General features: G+C 30.1%; 1 protein-coding gene across 3 annotated transcripts; it reads right to left on the reverse strand.

Annotated features, from left to right (window-relative positions):
• Positions 1-4,104: 4,104 nt before the first annotated feature.
• On the reverse strand, positions 4,105-13,727 carry LOC114185334 (transcription factor MYB3R-3-like). 3 transcript variants are annotated; one of them, XR_003604781.1, is made up of 11 exons: positions 13,563-13,727; positions 12,941-13,110; positions 12,686-12,737; positions 12,398-12,455; positions 11,083-11,177; positions 10,903-11,006; positions 10,532-10,660; positions 8,823-9,930; positions 6,959-7,173; positions 6,691-6,839; positions 4,105-4,859 (listed from the first exon to the last, which is right to left on the reverse strand). XR_003604781.1 is itself a non-coding variant. In XM_028073002.1 (9 exons), the coding sequence occupies exons 2-8, from the start codon at positions 13,087-13,089 to the stop codon at positions 8,835-8,837; spliced, it is 1,683 nt and encodes a 560-aa protein (XP_027928803.1). In that variant the 5' UTR covers positions 13,090-13,110; positions 13,563-13,727; the 3' UTR covers positions 4,420-4,859; positions 8,823-8,834. The 3 variants fall into 3 exon arrangements, 1 of the variants encoding a protein (XP_027928803.1); XR_003604780.1 differs by having other exon boundaries at positions 6,691-7,173; XM_028073002.1 differs by lacking the exons at positions 6,691-6,839; positions 6,959-7,173 and having other exon boundaries at positions 4,420-4,859.
• Between the last annotated feature and the right edge of the window lie 3,566 nt (positions 13,728-17,293).

Genomic DNA, 17,293 nt, shown 5'->3' on the forward strand with positions numbered 1-17,293 from the left:
CTGTTTCTTTCTCAGAGCCACGAGGGTTGCCTGTATGGTTACTGTTTAACTAACGTTAAATCGCCAATAGCAAATCGTAAAGCTCTCCTTTTTGTCGGGCTTGATTTTTCATATATGGTTGAACTTTAGGCAAATTGAACTTGAGGCGTTGTAATAAAGCATCACTGTTAGTAACTAGTTTTTGAACTGACACAGAACACTCATATCTTATCACAATTGGTGGGTGGATCTTTGCCATATAATGCCTTGAATTTGAATGGAGACATACCACCAACCAATACCTTGATATAGAGAAGAATTGTATCAGGATTTAGCCCATGGTAGCATTAAATACCAAGTTCTTGGATTTTTTCAAACACAACACCTGCCATACATTTCCAATGTTTCGTTTAAAACTTTTGTCTGTCCATTTGATTATGGATGATATGAAGAACTTATGCCAACATTGTCCCTTAGGCTTAGAAGAAATGCAGCCAAAAAGAACTGATAAAAATCTTCCCTTGATCAGAAACAATTGATCTCGGTATTCCATATAACTTTACGATATTGTTAACAAAAGCATTAACTACAATCTTGTCAAATCTTTTAGTGGAATATGAATTTGGAAATTCTATCAACCACCACCATAATACTAAAGAAGCATGAGAAAGGTGAATTTGTGATGAAATCTATTGAGATATCATCCCAAACATGCTGAGGAATTAGTAGAAGTAATCCAATGGGTACGCTTGTTCCATTATTAGCAAATATGGCATTCAAGCACAAACTTGTGAATTTATTGTTGCATCCCTAGATTCATCAGTAATTCTAGTCATAATCTTTGACACACTTGCAAGATCTTTAAATCTCGAAACTTTTTGTATATTTATGAAAATTTCCTAAACTCAAATGTAAGGGTTTTTAAATCTCGAGAGTTTTTGTATACTTATGAAAATTTCCTGACATCAAATGTAAATAAGAATTTATTTCATATAAAAAATATTTATAAATAACATAATAATTTAATATTTATAATGTTATAATTTTTTATTTTTACATTATTATTAATTCATCATATTATATTTTTAATATTTTTTTCTAATATTATTATTCTTTTACCATAATTCTAATTGATTATATTTTATACTTTATATAAAAAGTTGTTGAAATTAAATGTTAGCTTAATAGTTCAACATAGGAAAAGGGAGACCCAATGGTCCAGAATAATAAGAGGTGATTTTGAAACCTTAATATGTTTTATGCCCCTGACCCTAAAATTAAGGCAGAGAGAAAAAATGAGGGTAGTGAGATATGGCAGACCCAGAAACCTTAATCCTACTAAGTTTTCTTCACGAAAAATAAAATAAATTCATGTTGAATTGTCAAATCATCCCAAACTTACAAGTTTATTCGATTGTATAGAGTTCGTACTTGTTCTATCGAGTTCACTTAAAATCAAGTGTGGTTTTAAATTGATTTGACATCCATGACTAGGAATGTAAACTTGTGTGAGTTAATGGTGAGTTATAAAGTTCGGACACATCATATTAATGACGTGTTCCGTGTCCGACATGTATCAAATACCAACACGCGTACATATTTGTACGATATACATATCAATAAAGTGTTCACTTTCAAAGATATTTTTTTGTCTTTGGTATGACTCTAACACAATGTTAATAACCATAAATTCAATGACTTTCAAAAAAAACCCATAAACTTGTAAATTTTACATAAATTTCTATTATAATTATAAAAATAAGGAAAAAAATTTATGTGATTACTATTTTTTTACTTTTTTGAATATTAGATAGATTAGATTATTTTTGTATTAGTTGACATTGTGTTAATTAAAAACTTTAAACTAATAATGAAACTCCTTGAGAAGGCATCTACATGTATATATCCTTTTATCAGTTTAGTAAAATCAAAACCCAAAAGTTTGGGTCCATTATTGTTGTTTTGGTGTTTTTAAGTGTTGTTCTAACAATTCTTTTAGGCTATTTTGATCAATTATTTTATGTTTAGAACATGTATTCAGAAACATACATATGATAGTCTGAAACCTACATATGAATTGATATTACAGATGGGACATCAGAAAAACCATTTATCTGAATGTTTAAAATTATCCTTTTGTGATTAATAGTGAAAATTAAGGACTCCCAAATTTCTTTATGACATTGTATTAGAAGCATGATATGCTACATATTCGACATTGCAAAGAAATGTGCAATGTTATTCTGGGACTCATCTTCTAGTGCTTGCATCTTAGTGCATTCTCCTCGCCACTTCAATTTCAATTGCGAAAATCCTATTGTGAATCGTTTCTTGTGTTCGTTTATCAATTAAGCTCGTTTAGATCTGTGTTAAATTTCGTATTTGTGAAGTGTTTTTAAAGTTGTTGACATTACTATTCATACCAAATGAAATGCCGATAAATCAAATGTTAATTATTAGTTACAACAATCAACAATTTGCACCAATATTAGAAGTTAATAATACAAGAGAAAAAGAAAATAGGAAAATTAAAACAAAATAGTAATGTTATATTATGTGATACATATGAAATATTAATTATAATTTTTACTATTTTAAAAGAACCATGTTTTGTTCTAAATATAATAATTAATAAGATCTTCGCCAAACTATTTATATTGTACAATAATAACTAAAAACTTAAATTGCTGTATTTTATCTACTAAAAAATTGGTTGTGCTTTGTCAATACAAAAAGTGTTTAATCGTTATATTGGTGCAAATTGTCGATCGTTGATTCGCTGTAACTAATAATTAACACCGTTGGAAGCCTTGAACGCACAAGTAATCTTTTCTCAAAATAGTTTCTTCCATAACAAAGTAATACTACCTGAATTTGAATCAATTGGTTAAGAGAAAAAAAAAAGAGATATCTAGCACACAATTTTTAGTTCATAATTTCTAATTAATTTTTTTACTAAATTTTATATAAAAAAAATTCAAATATTTTACAGAATTATCTATAAATTGTGTTGTGCATGACACACGTCACATAAATTTAGATTTTGATTTAAAAATATCATTTTGTAAAAGAAAATTAGTGTAACTTGGAAGTCTTATTTGTTATTGATTGAAATATTTTTTCATAATAATTAGTTATATTATTACCTCCAAAACATTATTAATTTCTATTTCTCTTGTTTATTGTATTTTAAAAATTATAGTATATAGGATAAACGATCAGCTATATATCCAATACATAACAATAACTAATACCTACAAATATTATTCTTCAAATTTACATATTTCTAATACAATATAAGAAAATATCTATATATTTAAATAATGATTGTTACTTGTTACACACTCTATTAACCAAATATCAAAATCTAAATATATTATTAATTAAGTTTAATAAATTATTCTGATAATTAATGTATGAACTACCAATTTATTCTCACAAAAAAGCATAATTGGCTAAAATGAAAAACAACTTACACTATTTCCTTTGATTTAAGACAAGTTACTCTAAGGATTCTGGAAAATTAAAAATGAAACATATTCACATTTAGATAAAATTTCAAAATAATACTCTGAGGAGCAAACTATTTTAAAGTAAAATAAAATTTGTAATCTCACTTATGTTTATATTTTATATTATGTATAAAATATAACGTAATTCGTACTTATTTACAAATAATTATTTAATTAGAATAAACTTTTCTTTTCTAACTATTTCAGTTATAATTGTCAAGAGGTGGAAATTTTTACTTTTACTATATTTTAAATGTTATACTATCATTAGCCATATAAAAGATAGTAAAGTCTTATACATTTTAAATTGCTTTTATTTATCTTACCATTTATTTAATACTTCCTAAAAAATATTAAAATCAAAACCAATCCAATTTAAGATTATCAAAAATTAAACCAAGCAAAATAAATGATAAATTAAAAGAAAAAACTAAAAATCAATAACTAGAATGACAACATCCAAAAATAGCTAACAATATTCAGATACTTCAAGAAAAGATACAGACATATGTAATATGAACGAGTCATTAACAAATTTATATAAAAGACTTAAACATCATCTCTAACTCGAACCTTAAAAACAATAAATTTATAAATTTTTTATATCTATATATTATTCAGAATAAACTCATACTAAACATCAATTTAAGGTCTAATTACAACATTCTTAGGTAGATACACATTATCGGCTAGTATCTCTATCATTCGGTGCTAGAACTACATAAGTATTTAATCTCATTTACTGCCAAATAGAGTTGGTGTTCTTTCCTATCTATAAGCATTTTGCCACTCCACTGAAAATTCCTTTTGTCCTTATCGTACAGGAGCTTGGTAGTTTGCTGCAACATTTATTTTTCTTTTTCTTTTATCAGACAAACTACGCCAACAAAATAGTTTTTTTTTTTTTTTCTAAAATACCCAGATTGCATTTCAGGTTGAGCATGTTCTATTTCCATATGCAGCACCTCAGTGATTATCAGAGTAATTTCAATGTAAAGTGTACATCAAACCAGCTGGTGCGATAAAGTAAGGATTACACACTTATTAGTAGCTCGGGCCAGAAATTATTTAGAAAAATGATTGAAGGAATCTAAGAACATTGATGACACTTGAGAAAATTTATTTTTCCTAAGACAACTGTACAAATATGATAAATACAACTAGCTATATGTATCCACAAGTAAATGGAACTTTTCAATTCTTATTCTACACATACCAGACCCCTACTGTTGCTGAATTATGTTGTTGAGGTGTGGACAAGTGCATGTCATTCTGACCTGTGCACTGAATTCTTTATAAAATTGGTAAGCATTTCAAACAATTTAGAAAACAATCAGCCAGTTTCAACACCAAGTCCAATCATGATCCCTGCGTCAATTCAGAGAAAGAGTTATTAGGATTCATAACTACGAGACTGATGATGATTGATTGACCATCAGATAACAAAAACTGCAAGAAAAATACTATCTCCTACCAAAAGAGATAAAGGTAAATAAATAAACCTGTTCAATCGTATTGCTAAAACTATTAGAAGTGAATTTTAAGTCTAACTCAATCCCACAAATCAAAGAAAAAGATATACTAAAATGCGTAAATAAATTCATGTGTGTGGCACAAATCAAAGAAAAAGATATACTAAAATGCGTAAATAAATTCATGTGTGTGCATGCACACAGGCGGGGTGGGCGTATGTGTATTTGTGAACTAAATGAGAGATCTAAGTTAAGATCTCTTAAGCTCTTAAACAATTTAAGGAAAGAGAAAGAAAAATATAATAGAGTTTACCCTAGGATTCTAATATAATAGAGTTTACCCTAGGATTCTAGTTTATGAATAGATGCACTACAAAACAACCATTGTTTAGAAGATAATATAAATTATTCTCATACTATACTACACCTCAAGCTCGAGCATACAAAATTGTACGTTCTAAGCTTAAAACATATAATTGATTTTGACATTCTCTCATTAAACATTTGAAGAGTTCTTTGATTATCACAATATATCCTCATTTTTTTAATTTCAAAAAACCTGAGCTCTTGAGGAAATTGTTTTATCCACATAAGTTCACAAGTGATTGATGTAATTGTCCTATATTCAACTTCAGCACTTGATCGAATATCTTATTTCTTAGTCTTCCAAAGAAATAATATTCCCTCCAATGATAACAGATTATCAAGCAGTAGAACTTCGCCCACTCACAGCATGACAATATCTAGATATTAGATACTTTCTTTATCTTCATATAGTAGACCTTGCCCGAAACTCTTTTTATGGTAGATGAGAATGTGAATGACAACATTCCAGTGATAAATGAGAGAAGCCTGCATAATGACTAAGCACACCAACCGCAAAAGATAGTTTAAGCCAGCACAAATATTTTGTATCTCTTTGGATCTTAGAAAAGCTCACTTTGTTATGCCAATGGTAGCATTATTAATAACTATATCATTAACATACACAATTAGAAATACCCATTTTCTAGGAGATGTATGACAAAAAAAAAAAACTGAATGATTTGCTAACTGCATTTTAGCCCAAAGATGTTACTATAACTAAATTTTCCAACCAAGCAACTGGAGATTGCTTGAAACCTCTGAGAGACTATCTCAATTCACAAACCAACTCAAACTTCCTGGTAGCAAAACCAAGAATTGCTCCACATAGGTGTCTTCATATCACTATGAAGAAAAATATTCTTAATATCCAGTTTGTTGAGGAGGTGAATGGCGAGTGCTGGCATAGAAAAATGGATAATAGTCATTTTTGCTACAGGAGACAATATAACTGTAATCCTAACCATATATCTAAGTAAATCCTAACCATATAATATATTTTTTTGGCCCAACTTTAATGGCGTACACCCATCTACAACCAACTGTCTTCTGCCCAAAGTGGAAGAGGAACTAAGTCCATGTCTGATTATATTCAAGAGTTTGAATTTCAGCAATCATGACTTTTCATCCAGGATAAAAGTGCTTTGGTCACATTTTTAATAATAATAATAATAAAAGATGGAGAAAATAAATGAGACATAGGAAGGAAATAACCAATAATAACTTAGAAAACTGATAAAAAGATGAGGATTCCAAGGTAGAACAAGTGCATTTTCAAAAAGCAATGAGCCAATAGGAATCTTCATTATCATGGATCATGGTATTAGGTGACGATGGTGAAAGAATTGATGAAAAGGACTCACCATGTAATATTGGACGAGTCACTTTTGGCCAACGGTGATGATAGGTTGCAACAATGATTCTAGTGAGTTAGCTTCCAAAGTAGGACACGAACTGGGACAGGTGGGTTGACTGAACCAGTCATGAGGAGCAAGTAACAAGGGTTGAACCACTAGTAAGACATGTTGTACAGAGTCAACTTCTTAATGATTAGGGAAGAAAGACGTCTCTTTAAAAAAGGTGAAACTTGCAAAAATGGTATTTTTTGTTTCAAGAGAATAACAATGGTACCTTTTTGGAGGCGACAATGTTCTAGGAACACAATTTAATGCCTCTTTCAAAGACTTTGTTCAGATTTGGAAACATGCCATGTACAAAACACAACCAAAGACACAAGAAGTAGCACATATAGAGGATCACAACAAAATATAACTTGTCCAACGTCTGCTTGATTTCTCCTTGTGAGTCAGCTAAGAACATCTTTAACTCCTCAACAAGAGATTGACCTTCAATGATGAAAAATGTCATGCCATTTGTTTGTTTGATAGATGCCAATTTATGGGCAGAATCATAAAGTCTTTAAATGTCATTTACAAAGATATTATGTCTTCTTAAAGTATTTACATGTTTTCAATAATCTAAGGGTTCCACATATTGTCACAACAAGGCACAAAGTTGTACAACACTTTATAATATTTCACTGTTGTCTTTTTCCAAGTGATCACAGTGTTAAAAAGTGGATTTTAAGTCTACAAAACCAACTTGTAAGGTGAGGTTTACTTTCACTAATATACTATGCAATTGCCTTATCTTTAGTCGATGTGGAATTTCCAACACACACCCCTCATGCCGAGGTATATACATCTCATTCGTAGGACTAGATGTTAATGGATGGTCCGATAGTGGCCCAATAGCGGGTGGAACTATATGTCCAACAAACACAAATCTTGTTAGGATATGCTTTAAACAATGGCTATGATACCATGTTAAGAAGTGGATTTTATGTCTAACTCAACTACACAAAACCGGCTTATAAGATGAGGTTTGCACCCACTTATATATTATGAAATTGTCTTATCTCTAGTCGATGTGGAACTTTCAACACACAGAAACATAGATGAGAAAACCAAAGCTGAACATATGCAGACAAAAATTAATAATGTTTACCATTAAGTCTTTTTGAAGTGATTGTTGTAGACCTAGATGAGCATGTAGGTCTAGCATATAGATGTTTCATAACCAAAAGTCTAATAAAAAGGGAGAGAAGCACGCTAGGTTTCAAGAGAACCAACACTTGCACAGATCCATAAAGGGTAAGTATGAGGGTTGGAACAAGGATAAAAAAAGCTATTGAAACTAACGGAGGCAACAGGGTAAGTATGAGGGTTGGAACATGGATAAAAAAGCTATTGAAACTAACGGAGGCAACATAATGGTATTTTGGTGACGGGAAGGTAATGCGTGGTCTACATGCACCTAAGTGAGACACAGAAAAGTGGTGCATAACAAAGCATGAGAGAAAACCAGCCTTAAGGAAAGAAAAAGAAAAACATAATAAAGTTTACCCCTAAAATTCTAAGTTCATATGTATAGTACAAAATAGCTTTTGCTCATAAGATAATACAAACTATTCTAAAACAACCAAAGCCTCTCTTCGTATCATTTTGGTTAAAAACATTTTCTAACACATAATGAGCTAATCTAACCATTTTGTGTCTTGCAAAAAGAAGCGAGATTGAAATGAGATCACAATTATAGGTCAAAAGAAGAGATCTGATGCAAAAAAGATTATCACAATCAACTTTGATAACTGAAGGCATAAATAAACAACTTCAAGTAAACAGAATGAGATAATCATATTAAATAACATCTAGTTTGAGCTCATAAAATTTGTCCTCTCATTTGGTGGAGAAATAAGACTTCAACAAATTGTATAAGAAAGACAACTATATGAATCGGATAACAAAAATATCCTTTCTGTTGCAAACTTTCTGACATAAAAAAACTAATGGATTGAGTTTGTTATTCTGGATCAACTTCATCCTACAAGAAAGCTTGGTTATTCACTAGTAGACAGTCATGTATCTGATGCCTTAAGGCTTAAGCAGAAAGATAATATAATACATTTAAAGAACAATAATTAGCAATGACTTACAATTTTTTAGCACTACGTGGCAACCAATTTTTTTTCATGGAGACAATCTTCCGTCATGACATTGCTTCTCTTGTCATCATTCTTCTCTTTGTCAAAAGCAAACTCCAGTTGTTTCTCCACTGACTTAACAATCCCTGTTCGCTTGGATCTTAACCTATATGGGGGAGATGCATTGAATGTCTTATTACTGGGAATGTCAATCACATTGCCATGGCTTGCCGGACTCCTGGAGAAATGCCTAGAACCAGAATCATCATTGGTTCTCTCTGTTTCATTAGAAGAACGTGTATCATTATCTACCTTCAAAACTTTACTGGGACTAGTGAGTGCTTGGAACCCAGTTTTCCTCCTCCTCAATATGGAAGGAGTATTTGGAAAAGTATTGGCAGCCCTTTTCAAAATTGATTCAGGTGTCTCAGTGCATAATTCATCACCCTTTACACGAGGTGGGGTGAAGAAACCAAGAGGTGACAAAGTTGGACTCGAACAAAACTCATTCTGCTGGCAGATATAATTTAAATAAAGAGAATCTATGGGAACTGAACCATGTAACTGTGGTGGCTCATAACACAGAGAACCACAGGTTGGACTTTCTTGCAAAGATGTTCCAATTAACCTCGTAGTGCTCATGTTACCATTGTTTGTACAATGCTCAAAAGTTGAGTTTCCATTGAGTCCAGAATTGTCAGGTCTTGGCCCATAAGTTATTGCCCAATTAGCTTTTGACACTTGTTCTGAGTTGCTACAGCTAAGATCGATGTTGGAAGATCCAGGCTTGCATTCTACACAGTCAGAATCGGCAGATTCATTTGCAGGAACACTTGAAGAATCACCAACTTCTCTAACTGTTACCGAGGACTCAAATTGATTCCTGCCACTGTCATCTAGCTTGCTAATGGCTGTAGTTTCAGATGATGTTTCAACAGCTGCATTTAATTCTTTATTTGAATAAACAAGTATTGATTTACTAGCAGAACGTCTAATTGTATCTTTAACAGTAACTTGTGGACTATTCTTGGGAATTGGTGGAAGTCTTCCTGTAGCTAAATAAAAATCTAACTTTTTCTTTAAAGAACTATTCCAATGATTCTTTATTGCATTATCAGTCCTGCAAAAGAAAAATCACAGGCAAATATTAGCATGCGTCGCAATAAATCAAATGGCATGCCATTCCATCACAAAATTTATCTTCTACCTGGACGTCTAAAATCAACATCGAGTGCCATCCCTCTTACATAACTTATATATTCACTGAAGTATCTTTTGTCATTCTTTTTTGCAGGGATTTACTCTAAATATGTTTTGAAAAAAAAAAATTAACAGCTTAGTCAACTCCTTAAAAGGTGGACAAATCTTCAGAACTTTATGTTCCGGATTAGGTAGCTTTGTTGCATCTATTTTATTTTATTTTTATTCTTTGTTTCTTGTTTGTCTTACATTAGAAAAATATAGGAATATTTCCCAGTAATATTTTCTTATCTTAATGAATTTCTACTTTTATTTTAAAAAGTATAACAATATATCCTTTCAAGATATTAATACTGAAATACATCCAGAATACCACCACCAGAAAAACAAAGCTGCTTTGGACACTAGCCCAGGTGATACTTCACCATTCGAATAACTCAAAGATTACATTCCATGACTTTTTCTATGACCATTGACCTCAATTTCCTTTATAACAACTACCGAATTGAAAGAAAACAGACCTTCCATGAAGGACCTTAGCTATTTCAGCCCATTTGTTCCCATGTATGCGATGAGCATTCATCAGGGCTAATTCCTCCTCCAAAGTCCAGGCATCCTTCTTTATCTCAGGGTTAAGATGATTGTGCCACCTGAAAACAGTTTAAAAGAAAAAACCAGTATAATCTGAGTAGTCCATCTTAAAAGCCAGTCTTTGTATTCATATTGTCAGTCTAAACAAAAGGACATTCACATGAAATTAAGATCTTCAAAAGTTGTAGTATGCAAGAAACAAATCTAAAATTTACATTTAATGATATAGAGGGAAACATTTATTTATCAAAAAAACATTCAAAAGATACAAAAACTTGCACATGATCTTCAGCTAACTTACCGCTCTCGACATTGTTTGCCTATTCGACCAGGTAAAGACTGGGCTATCAAAGACCATTTTGTTGGCCCATATTTTGTCACCAATTCAACAATTTTATCATCCTCCTGTAAACCAAGAGGACTTATTAATTGAATAAAATTGTAGGAAAATTTATAAAGAAGGAAAGGACAAAGTTTCCACCTCTTGTGTCCAAGGTCCTTTAACAAGTTCTGGATTAAGAACTTTTTGCCATCTATGCAAACACTGGACTTCTGATCTATCAGGAAAAAACTCAGCTGCATTCCACATTTTAAATATGTCACCAAAATGAGCATAGTGTTTTCATGAAACCCACATGACCAAATTCCTAGGTTTATATATATGACAATAGTCCATCACAGAACAAAAAATGAATATATTGAAAGATCCAAAAACAAGTTTGAAAGGTTTAGTTGTTTCATTCTAACTTTTTGAGCTCTAAAGAAGTGAAAAACATCGGGAATCCATGTTGCTTGAATTTGTTTCATTTCTTCATATGCATAATCAATCTTTGAGTGTGTTTCATTTCTTCTAACATAACCAAGACAAGAGAAACTTGATATTAGAGCCCTAAGATCTGTTTTATTGGGTATTCTTCCACTTAGAAAGGACCTGAGAAAATCTACAGTGACAATAAATCAGTAATCAACATAGCTCATAACACTGTCAAGCATGATAGACTAAGAACGTTGAAGTAAATAGGCATCTTAGCTAGGAAAAACTTGATATTGGCTTAACAATTACTCTACATGTAACCCACTCAAGAACAGCTTGCACAAATCTCATGAAGGTTGAGCAGCTCCACATTTGACAGAATTGTAACCAAGATGGGAATGAAGAATACATATTCACTATCTTGCTCAGGACCGTAAGAATCTGTATGCTGTTTAAAGAATATAATATATATATATATACATATATTATATATATATATAATATATATATATATATATATGCATGTATGTATGCACTTTGTTATTGTATAACTAGTTTTTAATATGCAATTAGTTAGTAACCGGTATAAGTGCCAAAGAAATATGTATCCCATCCTAATTTTCAAGCCTAACTAAAATTATCCTCAAGAGTTGTGCCTAAGTTGAATAATTATTTTTTTTTCAGCATTCTCTTGCTTCACTCTGCTATAACAATAAAAGCATCAATACTAATAACATAATTTGAATATAAACAAGTTTCATTGTGTAACGTTTCATGTTCCTAACGCCAGCTCAATCTATCCCAACACAGATGATGGATGGACCTGCTTTACATATTGAAAACACTGACACAGAACTTTGCAAAACAATATATTATCACGATTCTAGTTCATGCTAGTTAAATTAGTTTGGAGATCCAAATCCTAACTTTTCATTCATATATATTGGTTACGTTCAAATACTCACTCCAGTACCAATCAGCATGCATTGCAGTTATAACAAGTTATGTCAGAACTCTACCTACAGTAAATATTAACAAATACCTATTTTCTTCCAACTTTTTCCCTTAAAAACTGCCACAGCATTCCTTAATGTTTCATCCTGTATCATGTTAAATAGAATATTAAGAAAAATAATAATAATTATGATGATTAATTTCTATAAGACGAGCAATAATTGAAAAGATAGGCATAACAGTTTTGAACTACACTTGCACAAATAAAACCAACTGAACTGAATTCACTATTTAATCAGCTTGCTAACAACCAAATATTTAACCAAAAAATTGATAATTAAACAAGCACGGCTGTCTCCAATGAGTAAAAACTAACCTCCTGTGCTGTCCAACCACCCTTAGCACGCCTGATAGGACCAGTTGTCCTCCTGTGCCAAAAACATTCATGTAACGAAAGTCAATGCATATAGATCACAGCAAGGATCAAAGTGGAGAAAATTTTCCACAGTATGAAGGGACAGTCACTCCACATAGATATGCAGCAAAGAACACTACCATCAAGGTAGAGCTTAATGATCACAGTTCATGACTGTTACTGCAATGAAAAAGTAAACAACTTAACGGATGTTACCGATGGGAAGGTGATGTGGATGCAGGGCTACATATCCCTGGAGACTTGTGAATTGCACTGCCACTGCCTTCAGATACAGAGGAGCAGGAAGCAGCAGTGGACTGCTTATTCTCCTGGCAACACTCCTCCGATTTCACCACCTCAGCCATATGCTTCAAGAGCTCAAAATCCTAACAAAAAAACCATAGCATACATCCTTAGAAGAAAATTCGTTAAAAAAGAAAAAGCAAAGCACAAATTCTCAGAACAACCCCACCATACGCCAACCGTCAAAACATCCTAAAAACCCAGCTCAAATTGAATTTTTTCTAAACTTTCACAGTGAAACACAAATATAAACAGAACCCAGATCTTAAAATCTATCATCAGATCAAAACCTTCAACACCCCTTCCCAAAAAATATCTCCCATGAAACATGGTAACGCCCCACCCAAACAAAATCTATTCGGAGGAGTCCTTTGTAGCAAAAGAAAACTGAAAGACTTCGATCAAATCAATAGAAGGAAATTAACATCCGAATTTTGCAGAGTAAATAAAAAAAAACGGAAACAGATAAGAAATAACAATAAATCGAGAAAAAAAAAACAAAAAAGAATCGTGACTTTTCCTAACAGTGAAGTACCTATGCTTGCAGAGAAGTGGCGGGAATCGAAGTGAAGCTCATAGAAGAGAGACCACGATGGCTTCTCTCCCTTTCTTTCTCTCTTCTCTGAGCTAAGGTTTCGAAAAATCCTCGAACGTTGAAACAATGGAAATTAAAATTTAGTTTTAAAATATAAAAACGGAGTTTTTATTTATTTATTACTTACTTCGTAAATGTGAGTATGTGTAACGAATATATACATAAGAATAATAATTAAAATTTAGTTTTAAAATATAAAAACTGAATTTATATTTATTTATTACTTACTTTGTGAATGTGAGTATGTGTAAGGAATATATACATAAGAATAATAATAATATGATTATAAATAAATAATAGTATATCATAATAAATGTTTGAGCACCGACGTGAAGTTGCCGTGAACTACCGTTACTTGTGCATAATGTGGTTTCAGAGTTGTCAGTTAACGGCTGGTTTTGAACGTTACTTAGGGAAACAAAAGTTTGAAACTCAAACGGCACTTAAGGCGGCGATAAAGGTCGAACAAGTTTAGAAACCAGATTTGTGTCTTGGTGATTTTGAACCGTAGGATGAGAGGGAGGGGTGGAGATTTGAGGTTTGAGAAGGAAACGTTCTACCTGATCGGAAGGTTAAAACAATGTATTAATTATTAGTAACTAATACAATAATTAATTAGGTTGGGATGACACAGCAACGGCTAAAAGCAAGGGGTTATTATATTAATGTGTCATTTATGCAATACTTTATATAATAATACCTTTTATTTCTATCTTATTTTTAACAAATTGTATTATATTTTGCATACTTTATTCTACATATTTATGTTTAATATGAGAAATAACTTTTATACTAACTAGCGAAAACACAGGCGCTTCCGTGCCTGTGTGTTTGCTTTTTTTTTATTATGTAGCTATATATATAATATTAAGAATAATAAATGACAATTTATGATGAGTATACTACATAGATTGGTTGAATAAGAAAACAGTAAATTACTAATTCGTAAGATTGCATATGAACTAATATTTAATACATTTGATCAAGATTTGAGTTAATGAGCTATATGTGATGGAGTCAATGGTAGTTGTCTATAAATATACAAACTACTTTAGTAGGTGTCTATAAATATACATTCGTTAAAAAACTGAAATATATATTTACTACATACATGATGTAGAAAAAAATTAGTAAATGAAAGTATCATACATTTACATCCTTAACCATTTCTTTAATTGGGAGGCCAAATAAAGATTGATGTCTAAGACCCATATACAGCTGCTACTTAAGATGTAGTTGGAAGATTATACTATGATTGATTCGCAGGACGCTCTTTAATGAATAAAGAACATATCTGAATATTTGGTTATTAAGTAAGTTGTCATCGTTTCCACTGCGATAGAGGAATTTTCCCGGACTTGTCCAGAATATCTTGGTTGATTACTTTTCCACCATAATAAATTGAAAAAGGATAGGAAAAAAAAATGAAACAATAAAAAAACATGAAAAGTGAATAATCATAAATTGGACAATTGGGTATTCAATAAAGATTTAATAGAGATAATCATAAATGAAAAGGAACAATGGAAAATACCTTTTTTGTTTTGTCCAATAAAGATAAATAGCATCAACAAAGTGAGTGTGAAAGCAAAGCCAATAAGCAAGGTAAGACAACTTCATGAAACGAACAGTAATGAAATGATGTTGTTGCAGAGAAAAACAAACGGTAGAATAACAGTTACATGTTAAATTATTTTAAAAAGACGAAAGAATAACCATTAATAAATAAAGATGAAGAGAAGAAGCAAAGACATCCGATTTTATAAAAATCTTGTAAAAGTAACGGTCAATTTTTAAAAATTTAATAAATTATTATATTTAAAGGGTAAAATGGGTATTTTGAAATGTGGACACAAAAAGGGGAATCCCCTTTATATATTGTTATAGATTATAACAATTAAAGACCTATATTGATATGCACTATTTATTACGAGGTTTAATTTGGAGACAATAATTCACTCATTTTCCATGCATGTGACTATTTATGATGAAAAAAAAATTACTTAAACTGGAAGTATTATCATTAAAATATTCACTATTTATTAGTGAAAGTCACCTTTCACAAGCATAAATTAAATATTATAAGTTTTGGGACATTGTAAAATTAGTCATACCATGAAAATTATTTATTAGGAAAGTTTATCAAGAAAAGATGACACGAAATTATATTAGTCAACATTTAAACCATTTAACTTAATTTCTTGTATAAATTTAAATTTATATTTTATTAATCAAAATTAACAAACTAAATTAAAGTTAGATTAATGGAAACATGATGTTACGCATGTGTTCACTTTAATATAATAATAAAACATAATAAAGTTATAATTATAAAAATAAATATAATAATAAAAAATTGTTTTTTTATTTATTTTATACATGATTTTTTAATTATAGATAATTATTTTAATTTTAAAAAATATTAAATTTTAAAGAAAATGATCAAATAAAAAATTACTTAAAAAATAAAATTAGTAAATTAATTATTTTAATTTAAAATACAGGATAAAATTGTAAATGAAATATGAACACCAAAAAAAATTATCTAAACTATAGATAATTAATTTGGTCTTTTAAGGGACTATTTATTTGATTACATCAAAATCTAAGAACTGGCTTATTGATATGTTATTGGGAATTTGAGTTCATGGATGGTAAAACATAAATAAAAGGAGAATTTTACTAAATCAGTCAAGTTTTTCTTGATAAAAATAAGGTTCACAAAATGTTATTATTAGAAATTTTGTATACAAAAAATCTAAGAACCAATCTCTTTTATTTTTGAAATGTGCGACTTAATCTTATAAAAGTCATTTTATGACCATGTTTTTAAGGCAAAGTATATACGATTTTTACTGACTTATAAATTTTTTACTGACAATTAATTTTAAAATAGCATTTTTAATAAAATATTATCTCTCGGTCATTTTATTTTTATCTCTAAAGTTTAAATTTAAGTAGAAGCTAACTAGAACTAATTTAACCATTTTAATGGCTGAATCCATAAAGCTGACATTTTAATAAGACTAGATAAGTTTGATTAATAAATGAATGGATAAATTATATCAGAACATAAATAAAATAAAAATATATAAATTATGTTGAAAATAAAAAATAGAGTCAACCATACTAAATATACTGTGCTGATAAAAGAAAATACTAAATATAGTTTGATTAATAAATGAATGGATAAATTATATCAGAACATAAATAAAATAAAAATATATAAATTATGTTGAAAATAAAAAATAGAGTCAACCATACTAAATATACTGTGCTGATAAAAGAAAATACTAAATATGATGTGTTATTGACACTTGTATCTAAAATATCAAAAATTAAAATATTGAAATTGAAACCTTTTTGACTAAAATTAGGTATCCTACAATTTACTAAATTTTACGATTAATTCCTAAAATCACTTATTAAAGTAATAGAGTATACAAATTTGTGAATTTATCTATAAATTTTTATGTTTTTTCTTATAACATATTTATTTACTATTCTTATATTTATTACATAATGAAAAAACAAATATCATCATTAATTAAAAACCTTATAAGTTATCTCTCAAATCATCATAGTTATTTTGGATTTAATCATATGTTTGACTATTAATAAGTCTTCTTTGTATGAAATAGTATTCTCACTACAAGAAAATTTCTATTTTG

Source organism: Vigna unguiculata, chromosome 5, assembly GCF_004118075.2.
Source record: "Vigna unguiculata cultivar IT97K-499-35 chromosome 5, ASM411807v1, whole genome shotgun sequence".
In the NCBI taxonomy this organism is placed as follows: domain Eukaryota; kingdom Viridiplantae; phylum Streptophyta; class Magnoliopsida; order Fabales; family Fabaceae; genus Vigna; species Vigna unguiculata.